Raw genomic sequence first — 26,620 nt, 5'->3', positions numbered from 1 at the left:
AATGAAGTGCCCAAAGTCACATGACTAGCAAGTGGCAGAGTGGGAAAGTCAAAATCAGATCCTTTGACTTCAAAATAGCATGCTATCAATTGTAGCACATTTCCTCAGGATGGACTCGCTGTTGTATTTGTACTGATAAGTTAATTAGACAGAAAGACAGATAATAAATCAAGGAAATTAAGAGAAATTAGAGAAAGTGTCATTGTCATCACCTACCACTCCACCACTTCATCTCTCCCTACCCACCCTTGCCCCAGCCCTCATTATTTGAAAGCTCTTTCCAGTCCCAGAAAATAAATACAGCCCAGTAAACTGGCCCTCCTAAGAGTAGCTCAAATCCTAGAACAGGAATAGAGGACAAGGTTTTGTCTGCCAAGGCCTGGCCCCTGATGGCCAGTTGCCATTACAATTTCATTTCTGACCTACAGTCTATTGTTTTAATGGGCCAGAGATGGGCTTTTTCATGTTAATGGACTGTTAATATGAAGAGCCTTAGGAATAATGTGACAGCCCTGGCTGCACAATGGGCAAAAACGAGTCCATGTCATTTACTCAAATAAAGGAAACAATATTACTTTTCAACAAATGGCCCATTTTACTTAATTATAGGACCATTGCTGAGTGGCGTGTTGTCCTGGACTACATGCTGCATGCTGTTCTTCCTTTTCCCTGGGAGAAGCAGGAACTAAATGCAAACATTTGGGATCAATTTCATTTTGGCTTCCTTGGAGTAAGGAGGGGATTTTCAGCTAGCTGGTGTTTCCATCAGGATGCAGAATCTCCTCTACTTCGAAGTATCCTCCCATAGCTAGAGATAGAGTTGGAGCTGGATCATTATAAGTACCATACACATAGCAGTTTCAGACTTAAAAAGATCACACTGATTCTATTATTATTATGATGTTGATATTACTTTGTACATATGTATATATATATATATGTGTGTGTGTGTGTGTGTGTGTGTGTGTGTGTGTGTGTATCCTTATTGTATTTTACATGCTAAGAAAATGAGGAGCCCAAAACACAAATAAATTAAGCAAGGCTACATATCTAATAAGATAAAAATGAGAACTATGATTTTGAACTTAAATCCCATAATTCCAATTTGTGCCACTTCAAAAGGCTTGAGAGACATGATTTCTGGGTAACTTTATTAATAATGCCAGCATGTTCATTAATAAAAAGATGGTCATTTGGCCATCTCTCTTAGACCAAAGGCCCATTGTAGTGGATTCTCATAGTTCCTATGCTCTTGAAAGAGAATTTATTCCTGAGTATGGCAATGAACTCTGATTGACTAAAAATTAATGGAAAAAGATGAACATTATGATGAGATGCTGGGGTATATTATATTTAAGTATCGTAAGATAAATTATTTGTTTCACTCAAATCTTGATCAAAAAGACATCGATTTCTATATCACCTGTCTGACAAAAGAAAGAAAGCAATACTTCCCCAGAACTGTCTGAGCAAATACAACGAACAGGAATGCACCCATTAGTTCAAACTTACAATTTCTTTTATTGTCTAATTGGATCTTGACCTGGGTATATTTTTATCTAAGATTCTACACTGGTTTATTTCTGGATGAGGAAGTAGAAAAATTCAATAATTAGTTATTAATGCAAGAGAGAGAATATTTCCCGCAAAGTCTAACCTTTTCCACCATATCAAAAAGTTTCTTCCTGGATGTACAAATAATGGCCTGTGTTTTCAGAGCTCCATGGGAAAATCACAGAGGATAGCTAGCCAAGCTTCTAATTGAGTAAAAATCTTTCTTACAACAATCTGCTCTGCTATTAGCAGCCCCATGTAGAAAAATTCTGGGAAAAGTGACCCTTTCACCTTCCAAGGCAGCCCATTTATTCTATTTGTGATTTCAATTAGTTAGGAATTATTCCCCTTTTTGCACACTATGCCCCAACCTTACATGAACCCTTAACCTGCCTCTTGGCAACTTTGAGCCAATGTTCCTAGATGTAGCATATAGAGTCAAGGCAAACAAGTTTAATGCCTCTCATACATCATTGTCATTCAAATATTTAAAGATACCTTCACCCCTAAGCAAATCTTTTCTACAGCTAAAATAGTTTCTATTTCTACAATTTCTTGTAAGGCATGGACCAAGGTTTTCTTGATATCCTTATTATCCTTCTCAACAAAAACTCTATTTCATAAATGATCTATCCCAGATGTGATATCCAGAAATGGAAGAAAACTTCATAGGTCTTCTGATCATCTCACAATACTTCAGGCTATTTGATCCTTTTCTTGACATCACACCACTCTAATTATTATTCCTAAATTATTAAATTATTAGTTTTTGTATACATTGTTTTCTAGGCTCTGATTTTTTTCACACCATTTCAATTCACAAACATCTTACTATGCTGTTTTTCCCCCTTACGCCCTCCAAGAATTCTTCTTATATGTCATTTCTTCCTGCAAAGTAATATTTCATGATGGTTTTTCCAGCCACTAACTAGAAGATGGGGATTCTCTTTATATACATCCCACTGTTTATTTAGACTCAATGCAACAAGGATTCATTGAAGTCATCTTTCTGAGCAAGGCATTGTGCTAGGCAACAACTTACAAAATTCAAAATGAAGCTATCAAGTCTTCCAAGATCTCATCTTAAAATTGATTAAACACCTTAATACTTTTCAACATGAATGTTCTATGGCAACTTCTCTAATTTGTACTTTAAAAAGTTGATTGTTTGAACACAAGCAGATAAATATATATTTATTTATGCTTTGTTTAATGTTTGACAACTTTTTAACCTGACAAAATTCTGTGTAATCTTTATATTTGATTTGTATTTTTATTAAAACTGGTAATAAAAATATTAAAATACACATTCATGAACAGACTGAAGGGGCCCTTCACCAGAGACCTACTCTATTCCACAATAATATTGATCCAATAATTACTATTTTTTAAACTGGGTCATCCAAACAGTTATTCATTTCAACTATAATCCAGCTAACTTTATTGTTCTCCAATTCACAACACTCATATACTCATCTTCATTTTTACATGTCAATGAGACCTAATATGATTCCTTTTCAGGGTTCTCATCAAATGAAATTCTCTAACATTATTTATGTATTAGAACCCCTTGTTGGTTTCAACTGAATTTTATATTTCTATAACAGGATTATAACTCATAAGTTGTTTTGTTTGTTTCATTTTAGTTTTGTGAGTGTATGTTGAGGGAAGATTTTAACATCCCCAAAGCCACCCTTCCATGTAAATAGCCTCTACAATCATTATTTTTTGCTTTTGACATTCATCATTTTTAGAAGGTCCATAAATTTTATTTTTCCAAAAGATAAACAATTCTAGTATTTCCAAGATGTTTTATAGATTTAAGACTTTCAGAGGAGCCTGAGAAAATAACTTACATAAAGGAATTACCAGACAGGATCTAAGTATAGAGAATGACATCAATATTTAATTTTTTTTTTCATGATACCAATAGGTTCAGAAAATTTTGTGGCTTCAAATAAGATCAAACAAAAACTTTTCAAGCTCCTGCCTTTCCCATATGACTTGGATACCAAGAAAAGGTTCATTGCCTTTAAATATGAATCCATATTTGGCATTGTTAAAGTGTCTTTCTAATACAGGAGATCATCCTCTTGGCTATTTATTCAATATAGAAATAGGGAAAGTAAAATTTTAAAGTATTTTAAGATTTTCCCCTTTACTGGTCCAACTTTCTCCCTCAGGTCTAACAGTTGCTATGGTTCCTCCTTCCTCATTTTCTTCATTAAAAGTGAAAATCCCTTTATCTTATACTCTTATGTATAGGATCACTATTTAAGGTACATTGGTACATTAAAGAATTTAGAATTAGATGCTAGGGGTTCAAATTTTGACTTTGTAACTTAAATATTTTGCTCTAAGCATATAACACAGGTCTTTAGGTTTCTCATTTGTAAGACAAAAATGGGTTAGACTAGAAGACTTTAAGGATCTCTTTAAACTCTAAATTTATGATTGTATGAGTTTAAAAAAATAACTAATTGAATAAATATCCTGAATTATCTACACTAAAATCATCATCATCATCATTATCATCATCACCACCATTATCATCAATGGCAGCAGCATAACCATGATCCTCGGCTTGGTCTAATTTTCCTATATAAAATTTCTAATATAATTTACACAGCCTTATTCTTCCAGCTCAAATAGAGATTGTATTGCAGAGTGGATAGAGAGCTGGCTTTGAAGTCATTAAGAGCAGAGTTTCAATTCCCTTCTTGATAAGGTAATTGAATAAGTTACTTAACTAAAAACACTATACAATTCTGAGTTTACAAAGAAAGCACAGATCAGTATTGGGAGAGGAAGTTCCTCTGGAAGTCCATATACATTGATGAAATCACAGATTCAAGTCTTGGCCAATTTAAAGGATTATGTCTGACTACAAAGATAATCACCTTAAGGCAAACATATCTCTACTCATGCAAGAACTCTAAAATCTTCAAAGGACTCTTAATTACTTATAGTATACAGTATAGATTCTTTGACATGCAGACCCTTCAATATGAGTCCAAGTGATATATTTTTTCTAACTTTTATGTCCTTGATCCTCCATTGTCATCCTATCTTTCTAGCTTTATTCCAGGCAACTCTAATTTCTACTTTCTAAGTTAAAGGTAAAGTATTTTAGTAAGGATTCTCTTATTTTCCCTACCTACCTTCTGTGTTCTTGTAGAGCATCTGGATACTTAATCTCTCTACAATTCAGTTTCCTGATCTATAAAATGTGAATGTTAGGTCTGATTGTCTCTAAGGTCCTTTGAGTCCCCATGTTAAGAGTGCATCCCATCCATCTTTCTTGTAAGAAACTTTCCCTTCTGCCTCCCTTCCCAACCTCCCTAAAGTCTCTTCTCTTACCCAGAATTTTCCTAGAGCAAATTTTCTGGATTTTTTTTTGCCATAGAATCCTTTTCTTTATTCTGTTTCACATTTATTTGACATTATGCTTAATCTCTCTTATTAGACCACAATTATTAGCATGTAATATATTATGACTATTATTAGATTAAAGCTTTCTGCTGAGTGGATGCCCATCAGTTGGGGAATGGCTACAGGGTATATGAATGTTATGGAACATTATTGTTCTCTTAGAAATCATTAGCAGGATAATTTCACAAAAGCCTGGGAGACTTAAATGAAGTGAGTAGAACCAAGAGAACATTGTACACAATCACAAGATTATGTGATGATCAACTATGATAGACTTGGCTTGTTTCTACAATGAGGTGATTTAGGCCAGTTCCAATGATGTTATGATAGAGAGAGCCATCTGCATCCAGAGAGAGGACTATGGGGACTTAATGTTGAACATAGAATAGTATTTTCACCTTTTTGTTGTTGTTTTCTGCTTTTTGTTTCCTTTCTAATTTTTTCCTTTTGGATTTGATTTTTCTTGATAATGATAAATGACAGAAACATGTAAGAATTAGTATATGTTTAGAAGATTGTACATGTTTAACATTTATTGTATTACTTGCTGTCTGGGAAAAAGTGTGAGGAAAGGGAAGAAGAAAAATTTAGAATACAAGGTTTTGCAAGGTATGTATTTTGAAAATAAAAAGCTATTATTTCAAAAAAAAATAAAAGTTTCTGTGCCTCAGGGATTATATAATATTTTCCCTGAGCTTTGCACAGTATAGACACCTAATTTAATATTTTTCACATAATAATTTTAAAAATTGAAATGAATTCCTGGATTTGGGATCTACTACATTCTTTCTTTTTTCTCATTTAAGACCACCTTTCTTATTTCCCTTAATGCTAGAAGCTTCTTCCTATTGAGCATCTCCAATTAATCTTGTCAGTATCTTGTTTGCCCAGAGACATTTTTGTGTTGCATCCCCTTGCTTCTTAAAAGCAAAGCCTGTCTTCTGTATTTTTTAAAATTTCGAGTGCTCAGCATAGTGCCTGAAACAAAATAAGTGTGGAATATGTTTATTGATTAACCTATACTTCCTCTTTTACTCACTATTCTTTCATTATTTACTTTTTAAGTTTAAATCTATGCTTTTTTAAAATGTAGGGAACTACCTACATTACTGTTTCAGTTGTTTTTCAGTTGTATCTAATTCTTTATAACTCCATTTGGGACTTTCTTGGCAAAGATACTGCAGTGGTTTGTTATTTCCTTCTCCAGATGAGAAACTGAGGCAGACAGGGTGAAGTAGCTTGCCCAGAATCATAGACCTAGTGTCTGAGACCAGATTTGAACTCAGGAAGTTGTCTTCCTTATTTTAAGTGGGGTACTTTGTGTATTGTAGTGCCACCTAGCAGCCTTCCATAAAGTCTCTAAGGTCAGGAACTGTTTTGTTTTTACCTTGATTCTCTAGACCCTGCCAAGGACCTAGTCTTTAGTATGTGTTTAATGTATGATCATTGAATTTCACTGAGTTAAATTGACACTAAAGTGACTAAATTAATTAAAATGATTTATTCATTCATACTTTAAAAAATAAACTCAAACAAAACTAGATTTTAAAAATAGTTGAATCAATGATTTCCTTGATATAGGAAATACTTTACGTATTCATATCAAAGTAGACATTTCAATATAATCATAAAGTCAGCTCTTGAATGAACTCAGAAATCATTTAATACCAAATGCCAAAAAGAAAAAAGAAGAATCCCTTCCATTACACACATAACAGATGATCATCCAACCTTCTCTTGAACATCTTCAGTGATGAGAAACTTATAAGGCATATTTGTTCTAGTCTGGAATAATAAATTGTTAGAAAGATTTTTATTAATGATTGAACGTTATCTACGAAATCCATGTTCACTGTTTTGTAATAAGACTTGTGATTTCAGTGGTCCATGGATTTTTTGGAAGAAACTCCTTCCATGTAAAAGTGAAAATCAGCAGTTTTTTTTCTGCAGCTAATTGTCTTAATGGATTGCTTAATAATGTTATGTAACTAACAAAATATGCTTATGTCTATTTTGAAAGTTATTCTTATGCACGCACGTATGTCCATAGTTTTGATCCACATTTATCTTTTCTATCTTTATAAGTGTGATTGAACATTTGTGTGTATTCATATTTTTTAATCCGAGCAGTAACCTGGGTCATACATTTACTCTTCTTATTTATAAGAGAGGTATCATGGCACAATGAATGGAGAGTTAGCCATGGTCTCAAGAGGAACTGTATTCAAATTTCATCCCTGACCTATATTGATTTTGTGACTTTGGCAAGTCCCTTAAGTTCTAACTGGTTTGGGTTATACTATAACTTGCAGAGAAAGTATGCATCTAGATTTTAGAGAGGGTTCCTTATTGGATGAATCTCCAATACCAGTTACATCACAGATCCAGTAAAAATTCACATTTCTCTATGCATACATATGCACATGATCAGCATTACATTAATTTTCAAAATCATCAACCAAAATCTTCCTAGAAATTTAAGCTGCTTCACAATGGAAAGCTTTACTTTGGGACGTAATGGAGTCCCCATCACTGAAACTCTTAAAATGAAGGCTAGTGATCAGTTGTATGATATAGTATAGAGATTTATTTTTATTTTTATTCTTTATTCTTGGTAGTTGGATTACATGGCCTTTGCAATCTATGGTTCTGAGAGTATATTATTTTGTAGAAATACTTATTTATGCAAAGCAATCCTATAAGACCCTGGAAAAAAACAGATAACTAGGTCTAGAACTTATATTCTGAAAATTAATAATTAGAAGATGATTTCTATACAGGCTCAGATATTCCAATTAATAAATGATATATTTACCTTCTGAGTAAAAGTACGAATTATACTTTGAGGTGAATTTATATATCCCCACAATTCTTTTCTGCTTAATATTTCAAAATAGACATGAACAAAAATAAATGTCCTTTATTTCAGCTTGTTCCTAGAAATGGCTTAATTCAGTTTTAGTTGTTTTGTGCTGGTGTTTTGCCTCTGCTCCCTTCTCTTCTTTTCTTTTCTTTTCCCTTCTCTTTCCTCCCTTCTGTTCCCCTATTCTTTCTTCTCCTCTGCTCTCTTTTCCTCTTCTCAGGTCTTCTTGATTTCGAGTGTTCTATTCATTCCACCATCTAGCTATCTTTAACCACCAATCTTTGGGGGGGGTGTACGTTTGTGTATGTGTGTGTATGTGTGTGTGTGTGTAATGTCTGGATGTGTGCAAGGGGAAGGTACCTAAATATTAGCAGAAACTTTGCAATCTAATGGACAGTCTTAGAGAATATTCTTACCTTTATCCTCGGTCTAATTCTAACCCTCTTACCATATGACATGGCAGTGGAGACAATTTTGAAAATTATGTTTAATTAACAAAAATGTATTTTGTTTCCCTCTCACATTGCACCCTATTGGAAATAAAAGAAAAATAAAATAAAAAAATATTTCTTTTATTAAAAATAAAATAAAATATTAGGATTAATCAAAAGTCCTTTGCCATATCTTAAAAAAAATTCCTTCTATATTCTCAGTTCATCACCTCTCCTTTGGGTAGTAGATGATATGTTTTATCATTGGTCCTCTAGCATCATGGATAGTCATTGTGCTGATCCCAGTGCTTATAGCTTAAAAATTGTCTTTATAGTGTTGTTATTACATACATTATTCTCTTGCTTCTACTTATTTCATTCTTCATCACTTGAGACATTTCAAAATTAGTCATTTTGTAGTATTGATGTGATATTACAAAATATTCTTCTGATTCTGCTCATTACATTCTGCATCATTTCATACACCTCCATTCCTTCCTAGAAATCATCCTAGAAATCATCCTTTTTCTTACATGACAGAATACCATTCACATCCCACATTTCGTTCCACCATTAGCTGATAAATGGCATTTTATTTCTAGTTTAGCGCCACCACAAAAGAGCTGTTATAAAGATTTTGGTACACGTAAGGTCATTTCCTCTTTTTTTAATCTCTTTTGGGTTTAGACTTAGGAGTGGAATAGCCTGATCAAAGAGATGCATTTCTTATTAAATTTGTGTATAATTCCAAGTTGTTCACCAGTATGTGTCATGTATATGTGTGTGTGTGTGTGTTACAGTCATAGGTACATCTATATCAATTTGCTTGTTTCAACCATAGCTCTTTCTATATTTGTCACTGATCTTTTCCCTTCTTTCCCGATTTAATTGGTGTGATGTGAAACCTCAAAATTGTTCTAATTTGTATTTATCTAATTATTGATGATTTGGAACATTTTTTATATGGCTGGAGATGGCCTGGGATTCTTCTCTTGAGAACTGTCTATTTATATCCTTATGCTATTACTAATTAGGATAGAATTATTATTTTTGCAAATTTAAATCAATTCCTTGTATCATGAAAATGAAGAATTTATCCAAATTTCTTCCCCTGTGAAGTTCTGTCCAATAGAACGGCTTGGTATTGGAAGAGGGGGGAAGTGGTTTATGTAGTGAGCACTAAATGATATCATGTGACCCAATAGTCCTCCCAAAATAAATTTGAATAACTTACATTTGAGAACAAACAAAAACCTGTTGAGATAACATTGGTTTTCTTTCCCAGGAAATCAGTGACCCAGAAATACTGGAACTTGTGCACAGTGCCCTGGGAAGAATGACTGTGGTCCGACAGATCTTCCCATCAGCAAAGGATAATCAGAAGTGCACGAGGAACAACCATCGAATATCCTCATTGCTCTGTGATCCACAGGAAGGCTATCTCCAGATGTTGCAGGTCAGTGGCTCTCAGTCATGTCTTTGTCTCTAGGACGCTCATCCAGTAATCCTTGACAACGAGGGGGAAAATTCAAGGGCAAGGATGGGCTGATGGAAATATTCTAAAGATAGCATAAGTTATATTTCAACTCCAAAAGGCATCATAGTTCAATAAATAGATAGAATATCAGGGTTAGAAATAGGGAGACCAGGGAATAAGCCCTGGCTTCATATCTCTCCTTTGATCCTTCCTAATTTGTGAGCCAGGACAAATTCTTTTCCTTCCCCAGGAATTAGTTACTATTCTATGACATTAAAGACTAGTTTCATTCTGTATGGATCTATGGAACTCACCATGAATATGAGATCATAGATTCCTCCTTCGCAGCACTTTCCATTGCTGGATCTCTTAGTTTACCATTGCTTACATACTTATTTATCTGAAATATTTCACTGACTAAAATTGTAAACAGTTTTGATGAATTAAAAAGCATTTTTTAGGCAATTACTATGTGGCAAATACTTGGCACTAGAAACATGAAGAAAAAAGCAAAGATAATTTTTCACTGCAAGAACCTTATATTTTAATAGGAAAAGACAACACTTATAGGGAAGCGGAAGCCAGGGAAGGGTATTGGCTTCTAAAATGTTGGCAAGTCTCTTGTTGGAGCCACAAGGGAGCAGATTAATGCAAGCCTCCCAGTAGTACTGGCAATATTGATGTGTTTATGGGTCCCCAAACATGACACCACTTATATATAAAACATTAGCAGGCAATTCTACCAGTCATTAGGAGATCAGAGAATAGAAGTCCACTGTATCTATTTAAATGTAAGATGTTTTTTCTCCAATCAGTTTCTCATTTGATACTAGTCATGGTATAGAGCTAATTTGGGATTTCAAAAGCCATTCCACTTGTAGATAAACTCCATCAGGTTTTCCCAAAGGGAAATTGGGTTAAGTTTGGACTGAGAGATGCATGTTTATCTGTCGATTGAGAAGCAGACTTATTAAGTTTGAATGTTAGCCTTTGGGGGTTTGGGGGGGAACTCACAAAGATTATTTGCTAAGACTGGAGAAACCAAAAACTATAGAGGAGATAGAAGGGTGGGGAGAATCCACTTGAGACTTTAGATTTCCAAGTCGAGGTCAGTGCTTTGAATGTGATCCAAGTGGCTGTCATGCAATTGGCATTATTCTCTGAAAGGCTTAAGCACTGGGGACAGTTCAGACACTACTGTGCTAAACAATTAAGGGTTCTATCCTAGGGGGACACTATTTATAGATTTAATCCATCTGACAGGTAGAGAGAGAGACAGAGAGAAATAGAGAGACACAAAGAAACAAAGAGAAAGATGGAGAGAGAAATACAGAGAGACAGATAGATGGAGACAAGATCATAATTTACTTTCAGTTAAGTAGGCAGAAAACTATGTCCCTAACACTATGATAAAGAGGTGGGCCTTTATTTCTCCTGATGATCTTTTCTCTATTGACAGGAATTAAGTTGTGTGTGTGTGTGTGTGTGTGTGTGTATGCACACACGTGCATGTTTCTGTGTCTGTGTTTCCTAGAAAAGTAAGATATTCAGTTACCTTCTACAATTAGGAAATAGCATGAAAGTTGAGAATTTGGATTCAATCCAATTTCCAATGCTTTTCGCTTGTATGACCTTAGTAAATGAATAGATGAATGGAATTAATAAATGAATGAGTGAATTAAATGAATGAATGAATACAAAAGCATTCTTGTGTCATGCACTATGTTAATTTCTGAAAATGCAATACAAAAAAAAAGACAATTTATCTTTTTGGCAGAGACAGCACAGGTATGGGATTGGTAGATATGGTAGATCACTTGATTTAGAAAATAACATGGATGGTTAGTAGGGCCAAATAGATTGATGTACTACAATCCAGGAGCAATGGTAGAGTAGAGAGCATAGGGCTGGAAGTGTGGGAGAAGAGAATGAAGTGAAGTGGGATAATTTCTGGTAGAAGCAAGTTCATTAAAGGAATGTTTGTGGAAAATATGGTCAGGGAAAAGGGATTTTACTGAATTGAGGGGTGGTGGTAGAATATTATGTGGTAAGGTAGAGAAGAAAGAACCAATGAAACAGAGGATAAATTAATCTTTACTTGATTCTTTCTTGATCTATGAAATGTGCTGTTTGAATGCTAAAGACCCTTCCCGGTCTCTATGATCAGATGATGTCGCTTTTTAAATATTACATTGTGGGACTGAAAGTATATTAGGGATACAGTTAAAATATATCAATAGTGTTCTTTTTCTTTCTTCCTTTCCTTTCTTTCCTTCCTTCTTCCTTTCCTTCCTTTCCTGACTTCTTCCTTTCTTTTCTTTCTACTGTCTTTACCTTTCTCTCTCTCTCTCTCTTTCTTTCTTCCTTTCTTTCTTTCTTCCTTTCTTTCTTTTTTTCTTTCTTTTTTCTTTCTTTCTTTCTTTCTTTCTTTCTTTCTTTCTTTCTTTCTTTCTTTCTTTCTTTCTTTCTTTCTTTCTTTCTTTCTTTCTTTCTTTCTTTCTTTCTTTCTTTCTTTCTTTCTTTCTTTCTTTCTTTCTTTCTTCTTCCTTCCTTTCTTTCTTTCTTTCTTTCTTTCTTTCTTTCTTTCTTTCTTTCTTTCTTTCTTTCTTTCTTTCTTCCTTCCTTTCTTTCTTTCTTTCTTTCTTTCTTTCTTTCTTTCTTTCTTTCTTTCTTTCTTTCTTTCTTTCTTTCTTTCTTTCTTTCTTTCTTTCTTTCTTTCTTTCTTTCTTTCTTTCTTTCTTTCTTTCTTTCTTTCTTTCTTTCTTTCTTTCTTTCTTTCTTTCTTTCTTTCTTCCTTCCCTCCTTCCTTCCTTCCTTCCTTCCTTCCTTCCTTCCTTCCTTTCTTCCTTTCTTTCTTTCTTCCTTCCTTCCTTCCTTCCTTCCTTCCTTCCTTCCTTCCTTCCTTCCTTCCTTCCTTCCTTCCTTCCTTCCTTCCTTCCTTCCTTCCTTCCTTCCTTCCTTCCTTCCTTCCTTCCTACATTTATGTACTTCTAGTAAAAGAAAAAAAATGAAAAACTCAGTCTATACCAAATGATCAGGAGTTAGCAATTATAAGAGGCATTGACTTCATTATAAGAAGTTTAATTTTCATATGGGATAGAAGATAGGACATTGGACTTAGAGCCAGAGGACCTGAGTCCAAAAGTTATCTCTACTATTTATTAGCTCTGTGCCTATGGGCAAATGACCTGATCTCTTGGTGATTCAATTTTTCTATATATAAAATGGAGAATTAGATCAAATACTCTGTAATGCCCTTTCCAGCTCTAGCTTCTATAACCTTATATTTGTAAGATTATAAGGTGATAGTTTCCAAGGTCATTCTAGCTTCTGTTCCCAAAACACTCCTAATGCAATCCCCAAGTGACCCCCCTTGAGGATATCACATCACTCAGGAACATGGTAAACCATGGTATTGTGAATGGCCGTGAAGCAGGATCTATGATGTCAACCTTTTCATCCAAATTAATTTATCCATTCAGAAGGAAATTAACAGCAAAGTGCTCATTTTCTCTTGTTGTACTTATAAAATTGAAAACCTTGAGCAATCACCATTAGAGAATTACTCTAATTGCATTTCTGAACATTGTCCCCACAATCTGATAAATTCTAATATACCAAATTTGCCCTTTAAAAAACCAACTTTGTCAAAATGATCCAACAAAGATAGTAATCTAGCTACCATTTAGATAGTGCTTTAATTTCACAAGAATCTTTATACATATTATTGACCTTGAGCCTTAGGACAGCCCTATGAGATAGGAGCTACAAATATCATTGTTCCCTTTCTTCAGGGCAGATGCCGAGGCTCAGAAAGGTTAGGTTACTTGTCCCAAATTATACAGTTAAAAAGTCTGAAGATGTTTTTAAAAGTACTGAACCTATGATCTCTTTGATTTAGAGAACCATCACTGAGGAAACACTCTTTATCAATGAATATTCCACCTACTACTTTTTCTTTCTTTCTTTTTAATTTTTTTTAAATTAAACATACATTGCTCTATGAATCACATTGGGAAAGAAAAAAAAAATCAACAAAGAAGTTTTTGAGAGTAGTTCAATGCATAAGGAGGGAAATTCTCTCTTCTATCCAGTATTCACAGTGTGGAAACTGTACTGTCTGAATAGTAGAATTCATTGACTTTCAGGTTGATATTTCCTATTGCAAGATCAAGCTCTGTTCAGTTCTGTGGAAAAAACAAACAACTATCCTGACATTGCAATGTATTGACTCTGCAAAGAGATTGTGGCCAACTTCCTGGTTATGTCTTCTGTCATTAGGCAAAGCAAGAATGTGAATTTGCAGTTCTTAGTTTTCTCATCCCATAGGTTCATTTATTTTCATAGCTTATTAGATCTCAAATGAACTTTAGAGATCATCTAATCTGACCCTCTCAATTTAAATCGTCTGTTTATTCCCTTATTTTAAGCTTAGCATACCACTTTCATTGTTGGCTCCCCCTTTTCCTGACCAAGCATCTTCTTAATGTTTTCTTTTACAGCATTTCTTATGCACACATCATTGTTATAGATCTACTGTAGATTACTGAAACCAACCAAGTATTTCACCATTGTCCTTTCAGTATCTTATTATACTGTTGTTGTTTTTTTTCAAGTGTTCCATGATTCCCAGTGAAGGGATGTGACATAGAGTAATATGATGTAGTGGAAAAAAAGTAGACATTCCCATAAAATAAATAATATTTTATGAAATAAAATAGATTATTACACATGAAATTGCAATTCTATGATGTGTAATTTTCTATACTCTTTAAATATATAATAAACTTATCATATACAATTCTTTTTTTTTTTTGCTTTTTTTCTTTCCTCCTCTCTGTTCCAGAGAGTACAATCATTAGATACAAATATATGTGTAAACACACATATAAGTTATATATATATATATATATATATATATATATATATATATATATATATATATATATATAATCATTCTATACATACTTAGAGTTACCATTTCTTTCGCTAGATACAGATAGCATTTTCTTTCATAGGTCTTCTGGAGGCAAGTTGTGTATTTATAATAGTCAAAATGACTTAGTTGCTCAAAGTTGTTCTTAAAACATTATTATTTCAACTGTATACAACATTTTTAGGATTTAAAGAAGTGAGATTTTAATCACTTCTCCAACACGTATGATCTGGGGGCCCATGTCAAAGTCACTTAATGCCTCTGGACTTCAGTGATGATAATGATACCAACACTGTCTATTTTCCAGAGTCATGGTGAGGCTCCATTGCAAGGGTTTTCCAAACGTAAAGTAATAAGTACACATTGACAACTATTATTTATAGTTGTGTAATTTCATCTAGAGAGACTATTAATGTTAAGAAATCTAAGTATTCATGTCAGAGAACAATACAAGATCATTGGAAATACTACACAAACTCCAAATTGTGATCCAGCCTCATTTTTAAGTTCAATTCAACTAAGAGCCTAGACTACTGTATCTCTTCCATACTTGTACATGAAACATGCACACATACGTATGTATATTTGTGGGTCTTAGTATGTATGTAAATATATGATATCTAGGGGAAAAAGTATATGAAGTCTATTCAACATAATAGTAACTCTTCTCAAAAGGTTACAAAATTAGTCATTTTTAAATTGTACCTGACTCTTCATGACTCCTTTTGAGATTTTCTTGGCAAAAATATTGAAATGGTTTGCATTTCCTTCTTTAGCTTCTTTTAGAGATGAACAAACTGAGACACACACGATTAAATGACTTGCTCAGGGTCACCTAAGATAGGTGTCTAATACTGTATTGGAACACATGAAAAGAAGTTTTTCTGACTTCAAGCCTGGAACTCTTTCCACTGTAATGCCTAACTATTCCTTGAAAGGTTAGGGCAGTATCAAAGTTTTGGTGACCTACATAATTCTCCAATACAAGTAGACTGGTATCACCAAGCAGTTCATCCTTGCAGGGAAGAAACTTTGCAACAGTGGAGAAGACCAAAGAGTGACTGATTTGATATGACATCAAAGGAAACTCAGGATAACAAGAGAGAAAAAACATGTATTATTATTATTATTATTATTAATATTATAAACAGCTTAAGACATAGGAGGTTGCAACAACATAGATATGTCTAAAAAGAGAATGAAGAATGCATAAAACTTGATGGAAAAAATAAAATGTGTTAAATATTATAATATCAAGGAAACACAATGTATTATTTAAATTCAATATAACTCACATAATTCATAGAAAACCAACAATATATTCCAGAATGGTTCAAAAGAGAAATAAAAGTAAAAATATTTTTAAAATGAATTGATTCACACCAAAAAAACATAGCTTTTAATATAGAGTGACAAATCCCATTAGCAAAGAAAGAAAAATTGAATACCTGGTGAAGGATCTTTCCAAAAGAGCATAAGATGTGTGTGTGTGTGTGTGTGTTGAAAACATAACTAATGTGGAACAGAAAAATGCTGAAGTGAAGGGAAAATTGCAGAACAGGGGAAGAGATCAAGAATGTTAAAAGAATACATAAAATCTAGATAAGCCAGAATGATTGGCCTTGAAAACAGGACTCAGAGTTAATTTAAAGTCATAAGTTTCTCAAAGAAACACAAAGTTTATCTTTTTAAAATTAAAAATTAATGTCAAAATGTAGAAAATCCAAGAAAACTGGTGAGATTTCATTAGTAAAGAGATTAGTACTTATAGTTGTAATACTCTATCTTTGTGATTGCATCATTCAAGAAATTTAAATAACTATTTCATGGGAGACAACTTGCTGCTATTCTGTATTTTTTTATTTTTTATTTTTGCAATTTTCAGTTGGCAATAACAATAAAAATATGACGTTTCTATGAAACCTTTTTTTTTTTCCTACTTGGGATTTCTTAAATCTTAAGAATTTGATCCAGCTCTCAACTATCATTAAATTAATTTTGTTTTTATCAGAATTGTTCATTATGTTCAGCAAGTCATTGTTTTGGTTAGCTCCTTTCTTCACCCCTCTCTCAAAATTCTTCTTCATTCCTATTAACCCCCCAAATTAGAATGTTTCACTTCTGAGGGAAGAACATATGTTTGTTCTTATCCCCCAGAGAGGAAATTGGTTTTAGAAAACAGAATAAAATATAAAGCTTTCAAATATTTCCTTTGATTTCTATTCCTCTGTTTTGAAACTTTGTTTTTTGCTTTTTTAATTATTTCCATTACAAACAGTTTGCTGATGTCATATTCAATCCATAGATTCCCACCATGGGTTTTCAAAATTTGTTTCAGCAATCATGCCAATTTTCCAGCTATTATATGTTATCTGACCATGATTTACCTAGGTGTGAACAGTAATTAGCAGAATGATGGTGATGATTACAATACTCTAATTAGCTGTCTTGTAAGAAACTTCTCATTCGCTGTGTACATTACTTCTTCACTCTTCCTCCACAGCCTTAAAACTACCTGTTTTCTCCACTGCTCCTGACCCTACTGACCAGCAAATATTTGAAGAGTTTGTGAATTAATTTAATCCAATTTAGAATTCCATTCCCCTTCAAATTTCCTCACAAGCTATTGCCATGGATTATTATTTTCTTCTAAGTATAGTATAGAAAGCACATTATTTTTTGTTAGCCTCTAGCTATGAGATTTATTGAGAATATCATAATATGTTTAGAGTACCATGCTCAAGATAAGATATGTAGGTCATGGATAGTTAATTTTACCATGACAGAATGAATGGAAATCCTTTGGAGATGAAGTTCTCTAATGTGTTTCTAGTTCCTTCTCTAAAAATGTGACATCCTTTCCTTCCATGGTGACAAATTCTGGTTTAGAAGATTCAGAGAATAGCAAAAACAATAGGGAGGGGTGTGTGTGTGTGTGTGTGTGTGTGTGTGTGTGTGTGTGTGTTTACAGGAGCATCCTTCCTCCTTCTCTACTGAGCCTTCTGTGAACACTCCATTTACTCTATTAGCACTTTGGTCAGGGATTTTATGTGTTTTAAGTCTACTAAGCATTATCACATTAAAGCAATTAAGTTCCTCGAGTAAAGAAAGTCTTTTTGAAGAAAAGTGTCCAAGGAAGTGATTCCCTTTGACAGTGCTTGATATACATCTGCTTGAATACCAGAAAGATGGCCAGTTAAAAAAAATCTCATTCTTATTTCTTGACAATATAGTTTTGAGCTTGTTTGATTCAATCCATAATAATAACAAAAATTACAAATTTTCCTTATCTCACTCCAGTCTTCTAATCCTCAGCAGGGGTGTGGGTATCTGGAGAGAAGTTTTTGGGAATGCATCAATTATACTTGAAGTTACAGACATATCACACAAATTCCCCTCATTGTTTCCAAATGTTGTCAAAGGCCTCTCAATAAATGGTAAGATAAAATGATTTATTCTTCTGTTGCCAAAATCTATATTAATATCATCCCATAATCTATGCCATAACCAGTTCATCTAGGCTTTGAATGAGTTAGTTGTATTCATGGAATCATTATATTAAATTGATCAACTTGATCTGGAATGATAATTTTTTGCCTATCTTAAAATTGTAAATACTTCCATCAGATCATTTCTTTTCTGTTCCTTTCAAAGCGTAGAGACATTTAAAATTGTCATTGTCACATTTTTGAACTTTCCTTTACTTTTGTTCAGTTACAAAATGTTTATTGACTACTAGTTGAATTTGTTCCTCTAGTTATTGAATGTGATGCTGTTTTTTTCTAAGGAGCCTAAATTAGTTAAATATCATCATGACTTGCTATAGCCAAGTTTTAGAATTTAGAAATGATAGCATAATGCATTCACATTCAAAGCTTGAGATAGTAATGAAAATGCAGTCCCTTCTAGGCACTATAAAATGCAATAATAAAACTACGTTTGCTAGTCTTCCATAAGGTGGAAATAGGATTGATGTTGCCATATTTCTTGACTATAGACCAGTGATATTTATGAATGGATTCCCACATATACATGTGTACATCATACTCACCAGGGAGTAAGTTAGCAGGGTGGCCTCCCCTATATTCCACCCTCAACTGCTCCTTTCTTGGCACTATGCACCATTTGCTCTGAGGACATGTGCTTTTGTCTTAACAAACATAAACAGCAGGTTTGGGAATGCATTTTTCAAGTAGTTACATTTGACCATTGACTTGTTTTCCCAGCTAGTTCATTCAGTGACATCTTACTTGGCTTCGATATTATTTCAACATATGGTTTTGTATTCCATAGCACCTTGGCCTCTAGATTTACAATTTTTTTTTTCCTATCCTCAAAACAATTCCTCTTCTCCACAAAAATATCTCTCAGACTAACTTTCTTTACTTTTTTACACTTTATATAATTTTGATTCCTTAGAAGGAAAATTGCCTGTTCATATCATTTGATCATTTATTATTGGAGAAATGACATATTCTTATAAATTAAAGAAAAGTTCTTTATATATTTGAGGTATGAGACCTTTACCTGAGACGCTGTAAGTCCCCCTCCTCAATTTCCCACTTTTCTTCTGATTTTGGCTTCATTTGTTTGATTTGTACAAAATATTTTAAATTTAATGTAATAGAAATTATCCATTCTACCACTAACTTTGCTATCTCTTGTTTATCCACAGATTATTTGTTTATCTATAAGTCTGATAGATAATATTTTTATTCTTATAATTTTCTTGTAATATCTCTATCTATCACAAAATATTCTTCTCTACTTCTTCAAGTATCTTTTATAAGGGAAACAAATTTGGAGTTCAAAAAAGTGACTTTTTTCAAGGTGATCCATTCCCTCCCCATCTCTAGCCCAGAAGAATAGATGGAGGCCTCCAGTTCAGGAAGATCCATATTGGGGACCTTGACTATCCTTCATTTTGAGAAGGAAAATTAACTTGAGCTCACAGAATGTCAATTATTTTCTCTTTGATCCTGAGCTATGTGATATTAGAAGGCAAAATCTAAGCCCTTTACAATTCCTACAATGTATCTCAATTTCTTATTTTTTTTCTAACTTAAAGTGTGTGTGTGTGTGTGTGTGTGTATTGTAACTTTAATAAATTTGCCTTTCTCTCTCAAGATGTCTACGTCCTGAGGCTCATAATTGGAGTTAATTGCAATTTAGTTCTGAGACTGGTTAAACCTAGTAATACCCCCATCTTTTCTTAGTGGGATACCTCTCTGATGTCTCCAAAGTAATAATAAAAAAGTGATAGATTTTGAGATTAAAATAAAAGCCACTTATTTGAACTTCCTTACTTATAGAAGAGAAACTTGGGAACCTGAGACTGAGAGACATTGAATGATTTGGTTAATGTTATATAGGCACTAAAGAAAAATGGAAAAGTTTCCCATACTTTGATACTAAATCCTATAATTTTTCCCTATTGTACTACTCTATTTTTTCCTATTCAAGTGTCTGCTAGTGTTTTAGATATAGAACTCTCCAAAAAGTCAATGTAGTCCAGGAAAGTTCCATACTCCTCTATCTTCAAGGTTCATTCCCTGATCTCTTCTACTCCCAAGAATGCAACCATTTGTTAGCCATATTGTTGGCCCTGTTTAAAGATATCTCCATGAGTTAAATCTCCAAAAGTTCTTTTCTCCAAGCTTCATGGTTGAAAATGTGTGCAACCACACTTTTGGCCTTCTAGTACCTCTGTCTCAAGACAGATGTTGATGTATTTAACAAGGAAACTGCATATGGAGAGTCTTGACTTTTTTTCCTCTCTCCTTGATTCCACCAAGACTCATGTCTGACATTAGCTTTGTTACTTTCTGAATCTTTCTAAAGTCTAAAAAGACAGAAATAATTATGCTTTCTTTTGCTAAGCCTAACATTTGAGCCAACCAATCCACAAAGAAAGTTATCAGTGACATATTCATACTGTCCAAAGGAAGATATAATCAAAGGCCAAAACATAAGCTCACCCACATTGTAACCAACATTGTAATGTTGGTAAAATAATTGCCTCACTATTGACCAAAAAAAAATAAAAAATCCATGATTCGATCTGGGAAAATGAGAATGAAGAGTTCAGATTCAGTAACCAGATGTTTAAAGTACACTTTATTTCAGATCTATAAAAAATTAGTCTACCACTCAGGCTGGGATTCATATAACTATAAAGAGCACTGTAACTACTGGAGGGAACACAAAAATAGCATTGTAATTATGGGAAATTCTTAGAGTAGGTTCAAAAATATTATTTCAATAAATCAAGATCAAAAAGGTTTAGCTTTAAAGAGATTAAACCTTCAGAAGGAGAGGAAAGGAAAAATATAAACACCTCCAATATTTGATTAATTAGAAAAACAATTAGAGGAAGTCACTTGCACAATTAGGAATGTCTTAAGGGGGAAAAGAAAACAAACAAAAAACAAGAGATCATGTTTTTCAAGGTCAAAGTCAATTCTGGGGAGAATGTAAGCTATTATTCCAAGCTATCTGTTTTCTACCAGAGTAATTGAATACAAATTTGCATGCTGCTACATTAAATATGGAAAGACACATACAATTTTTTTTTTGGTAGGGATAGACAGAATTGGGGACAAGGTCTAACTAAATGTTAAAGAAGAATTGGCTATTGGAATATTTCCTTGGGTTGGAGATGCCAGAAAGCTTTCTTGATGCAGTGCTTCCACAATCTATAAAGTTAATGATTTGTTCTCTATGGTGGGCTATGGCTTCTCTCCCATTTCCCATTTTTTTTCCAGAAAAGCATTAATGTTCTAAGATATTTGTAGGAATGGAATAATCTGACATTTTTTAGTGTTACTCTATAGATAACACATGAAGACTAGATCTATTCCCACACACACATCTCACACAGGCACCCTTTCCCTTCCTTACTCCAAGTTGAGGTACGTGAACCTGGAGATGGACTTTCATTTCCCAGTTGGGCAAATTCTTTTTTCTGACAGAAGCCTGAGCAAAAGTTGACTACTGTTCACAACATGACCCACTCTCTGCACCCCTTTCAGTAACTCATTTGGAGAAAGTCATGCTAAAAGGCTCCCTTGTCTAGGCCAGGCCCTGATGCTTAAATATCACCCCTTTGTTGCCACTGAAGAACAGTGGCCTTTATTTCAGGCATGTGAGTCAGATGATGAAGAAATCCCCACCCAGGGGTGCCCTGGCCTCTTTCTTTAAAATGCCGCCATGTCCCAGTAATGATCTTCACTCTCAAAGAGCAGCCTGCATGACATCTCAGCTTCTGTAATATTAATCAGGACATTCCATTACATGAAAGGAGAGGCTGGACCCTAGGGGTCCACTATTGACTTGGTTTGGAAAACCACTGCCTGAATGTCATAGCTGTAAAGAGCAGGGTGACGAGAAGTTGCCAGCTTATGAGTCAGAATAAACTTAATGTGAAGCTTTGCCAAAGGCAGCCCATCTGAAGCAACAAGAGGAAAGTGGACTAGGTCATCAGCATGCATGTTATAGGATAAAGAGAGAGTCTCTTACTCCTGGGGGGTTAACTCCTTTTTCATGAACATGCTATGGTAAGAGGGTTCAGACAGAACTCTGAACTAAAGTTGAGATGGTGACATAGAATCCATCACCTAGCCTTTCATATCTCAATAAAAGGATGGGGCAGATGAGGAAGATCACATCAAGCTCTGCAAACGTGAAAAAGACCCAATAACAACAACATTTTGATTAGAGAGCCAGGAAATGTGAAAGGTGCTATGGGAAGAGGATATGACTAAATAAAACAAATATTAGAAAATATGATACCCCTATTTTGGGCTCCTAATCTGCTTTAGGAAAAAAAAATATTTTCTTTTTTAGACAAAAGGAAGTTTTTCATTTGCTTAAACTTGTGAAAATGAATCTTCTTTGTTACTTATAATTTTGCAAGGTTATGCCATGTTTTCTTAAGATTTTCTTTAAACATTATTTACCACTCTTTCTGCCTGTATGATGATGTTCTTCCAATACATATATTCTACATCTTTCTGTAAAAATGCTGTCCTTCCTTCCTGTTTCATCTGAAATTACCCATTCTCCAGGAAACATCTCTCTTGACTCAGTTAGAAGCTATTAATGTCTCTAAAGAACTATTTAAAGAAATAAAGTTGAACTTTATTTTAAAAATTAATAGGAAGTTTTTTAGCTTTTTTCCATCTCTCCATCACAAAAATAAAAGAAAAATGAAATACTTAGGATAAATATGCATAATCAAGCAAAACAAATTCCAAAACTGTATCCAAAATCAAAGAACTTTTAGATTAGCTGGTCTATGCTTTTGATGAATTTAGCTTAGTCACTTCTTTCAGTTAATTTCATCCCTCTATTACTTATTCATCATAGTTTATATGCACATGTATAATAGATAAACATTATTATATATGTATCCACATACATGCATGTATATACAGATATATGAATTGTGAATCTACACACAAAGTGTCCTGAAAGTCTTAGTGCAGTTATAAGCTTTGTCTACGCACACATATGTGTATCTATATATGTATATATGCACATTATACATATATATTATGTTTATGATTATATTGATATAATATCTGTATATCTTCATCATCAATCTCTTTCCTTCCTTCCTACATTATTTCCTTCATTTTTTCTTTCTTTAGCTAATTCATTCATTTCTTTTCTTTATCCTCCTATTTCAGTATAAGTTTGAGAACAGGAACTTGCTATTAATTTAATTTTGTCCTCTTCTAGCACTTAACTTAATACCTTGCATAGAGTAGATACTTAATTACTTTAAAAAGCAATCAATTGTTCAAGTAGTGTAAAGAAATGTTCAAATGAAGAAATTCATAAAAATCTATCTGACTTGACCATTAAGCTCGGCTCTGATTGTGAACTCTGTGACAATGATGACATGAAGAGTAGTGGAGTCAAAGAGAGTGTCTTTCAGGAAGAAATATTAAAAAAAGATGCTGAAGGTAGAACATAATAATAGACTTGATCCTTTTAGAACTTGCAAGTGAAGTAGATGTTTTGAAACTGGAGACAATGTTTTTCTGGAATTGGAGATAGATGCTGCCCGTAGTTGAATATGGGTCCTAGAGTGTAGAAGTGGAAATTGAAATGTAAGAATCTCAAGAATAAAATTATTTCAGCATAATTAGGAATTATTGCAATAATAGAAAAAGATGGATTGTCTCTGATTTGGCTTCATGGAGAGATTTCTAATGAGCTCAGATTTTGAAAGTTCACATAAAACAAAACAAAGGTGAGATACACATCTGAGAAGAAATATAAAAGACTGGTATGTTCCAGTAAGAAGAGTGTTAAGTAGGATTTTGCCCAGTCTAAACTATTTCTCCTCCCCGAGATGATGAGGACCACAAAAGGGCTCTCACTCTTTAGACTTTGAATGGAACAAAATGAACAAATAATAAAGCAGCTGTTTGAAAAAGTACAACCAGTCAATTTTCACTGTTCTCATCATTTCAATCAGAGAGAATAATCCTTATGCTGGAAAGAGAAAGACAATAATCAACCTTAGAAGAAATCAGATACTTTTGGAGATTGTTAGAGGTCATGTCACTAAGGTCAGATAACAAGAATAATTTGCATTTCTCCAAAATCTTTCATTCTAGTAAAGCTCTGTCTGTGTAACAAGCTCATAGAGCAGCCACCACAAATATTTTCACTCATATTTTACCAATAAGAAAATTAAAACTTGGCAGTTAATTGATTTGTCCATAGATACATAACTAATAGATTTTAATAAGTGGAATCTACTATCTAAGTCTATGAAAAAGTACAAAGAGAACCTATTTTCATATTCTGCCTCTGAAGCTGACTGCTTTTATGATTATAGATAAGTCACTTTCCTTCCCTAGGCCTCAGTTTTCAAATCAATAAAATGAAAAGGATGCCAAAGATGACTTGAGGTCCCTTCCATGTTTCAATCTATAAGCATATGATATTCTTGGATGCATTCTTTTATAGCCTCGAGACATCTTGTGATGGTGCTTTCTAAACTGTTGTCCTTGACATTTGAGGTTCTTCCAGAACTAATATTCTATGGTTCTCTGATATTCTAGGCACAATGATACAGCCTCTAAATGCTAAGGTTTAAGCCACTGATGTTCCTATAAAAAGAGCCTTTGTGCAATTGATGGTAGACACACGGCATGTTTTTTTATTAAGTGTCACTGTGTTTACATACAAACTGTCCAAAAGCAGTTTTAATTTTTTTCTAAATACACATACATGCATATTTTATTTGTGTATACGTATGTAACTGTGTATATGTGTATATATAGAGAGAGCATATATAAATGTATAAATTTATACATATATAGCTGCATATACATTTAAATATATTTTGACACACATCAATATTTACATATTAACTGTATCAATATAGATATCTTTTATATATGTCTATATCTCTATATTACCTATCATATTTTATTGTCTATCTTTTATCTTCCTACTAGAGGGTGAGCTTCTTGAGGATAAGAACTTGGCATTATTTAATTAAACTACTGGCTTCTACATGTTGAAAAGAATCAACATGGCATAATGGTTATATCACTCACTTTAGTGTCAAGAATACATGGCTTAGAATCTTGTCTCAGACACATAATGCATATAGCCTTGGGAAAGTAATTTACCTTGCCAGCCTCAGTTTCCTCATATAAAAGTTAAGGTTGTTTGTAGACTTAAGGACTTCAAGCATCACTGCTCGTCTAAATATGTCATTCGTTTATAGACTTTGATGGAAATTAGTTTCAGAAATAAGAATTTCAAAAGTTTCCAGAGTTGGAAATATCTTTGAAAGAATATTTAGCAGCGATAAGATCTATGTCAGGCCCTCTTGCAGCCTTTGACTGAAAATCTAGAAGAGTGAGGAACCTGCTATATCTTGGGAATGGGGTTCATTATCATTTTGGACAACTCTATTTATAAAGAAATTTTTTCAAGTCTAAATCTGCACTCTATCATTTTCAATCTCTGTTAGTAACTATGTTTTCTGGAGCCAAGCCAATGTTGAATCCTTCTTCTAAATGACATCCTTTGAAAACAATGACTATGTCATTTCTAAGGCTTTCTCTTTAACAGCCTAAACACCTCCAAGCCTTCAATGGATCAATTATAAAATCAAACTCTATCTCTTTAATGAAGATTGCTGCCTCAGGTCTCAGTGATTGAGTCATTATCTGAATTTCTATAATACCTCTCACACATACCACTGATTTAACATTTGTTGCATGAAGGCTTGCACTTTATAAGCAGTTACATTTCTATCCAAAATAATGACATGGTTAGGTTAGGCATTATTGATGGCATTTTATTTCATCATTATTTTAACTCCATAATTGCCCACTACTGAGAACTAAAATATATCACTCAAATCCTAATATAAATGGAGATATAAAAACTTTGAAAAAGGATCCCTATCCATTTGTGAATACATCACACTGCCCTGACCCCAATGTCATGAGATTTATATTTAGAGGTTTTTGATCTGGGGAAATAATAAAGGAGTAAGATATTGTTAGAACTCAGTACCTTAAAAAATTCCTTCTTTGACATCTGGGGCCACGAATTTTGCTTCTGAACCAGAATGGCCACTTCTATATTGTCCCAGGTATTCACCCTGAAATTCTTTAGTCTCTGAGTACTCTTGGTCTGGGGATGCTGATAGTGTTACAATCAAACTTATCTATCTATCTATCTATCTATCTATCTATCTATCTATCTATCTATCTATCTATCTATCTATCTATCTGTCTGTCTGTCTGTCTGTCTTTCCAACCATCAGGCTGGCAATGTCAAGCTTTTGGACAACAATCTCCCTATAACTGACAGGAATTTTCTTTATCTAGTCATAGATGAAATGAATGAGCTCTATCTTCATGGTTCTCTAAACTTTGCCAACCAAT

The 26,620-nt window shown here is 33.6% G+C and overlaps 1 protein-coding gene across 2 annotated transcripts in view; it reads left to right on the top strand.

Moving 5' to 3' along the window:
* The window catches only part of GRID1 (glutamate ionotropic receptor delta type subunit 1), a 1,118,042-nt gene that overhangs the window by 832,669 nt on the left and 258,753 nt on the right, over positions 1-26,620 (top strand). For both annotated transcript variants that reach the window (XM_074296389.1, XM_074296388.1), the window contains one exon: positions 9,566-9,736. In XM_074296389.1, coding sequence (XP_074152490.1) covers positions 9,566-9,736 — 171 coding nt within the window. The remainder of the gene's footprint in view (positions 1-9,565; positions 9,737-26,620) is intronic.

Source organism: Sminthopsis crassicaudata, chromosome 2 (assembly GCF_048593235.1).
Source record: "Sminthopsis crassicaudata isolate SCR6 chromosome 2, ASM4859323v1, whole genome shotgun sequence".
NCBI lineage: Eukaryota > Metazoa > Chordata > Mammalia > Dasyuromorphia > Dasyuridae > Sminthopsis > Sminthopsis crassicaudata.
Note: the sequence above shows the minus strand (reverse complement) of the source record. Positions and strands in the feature narration are given on the sequence as shown.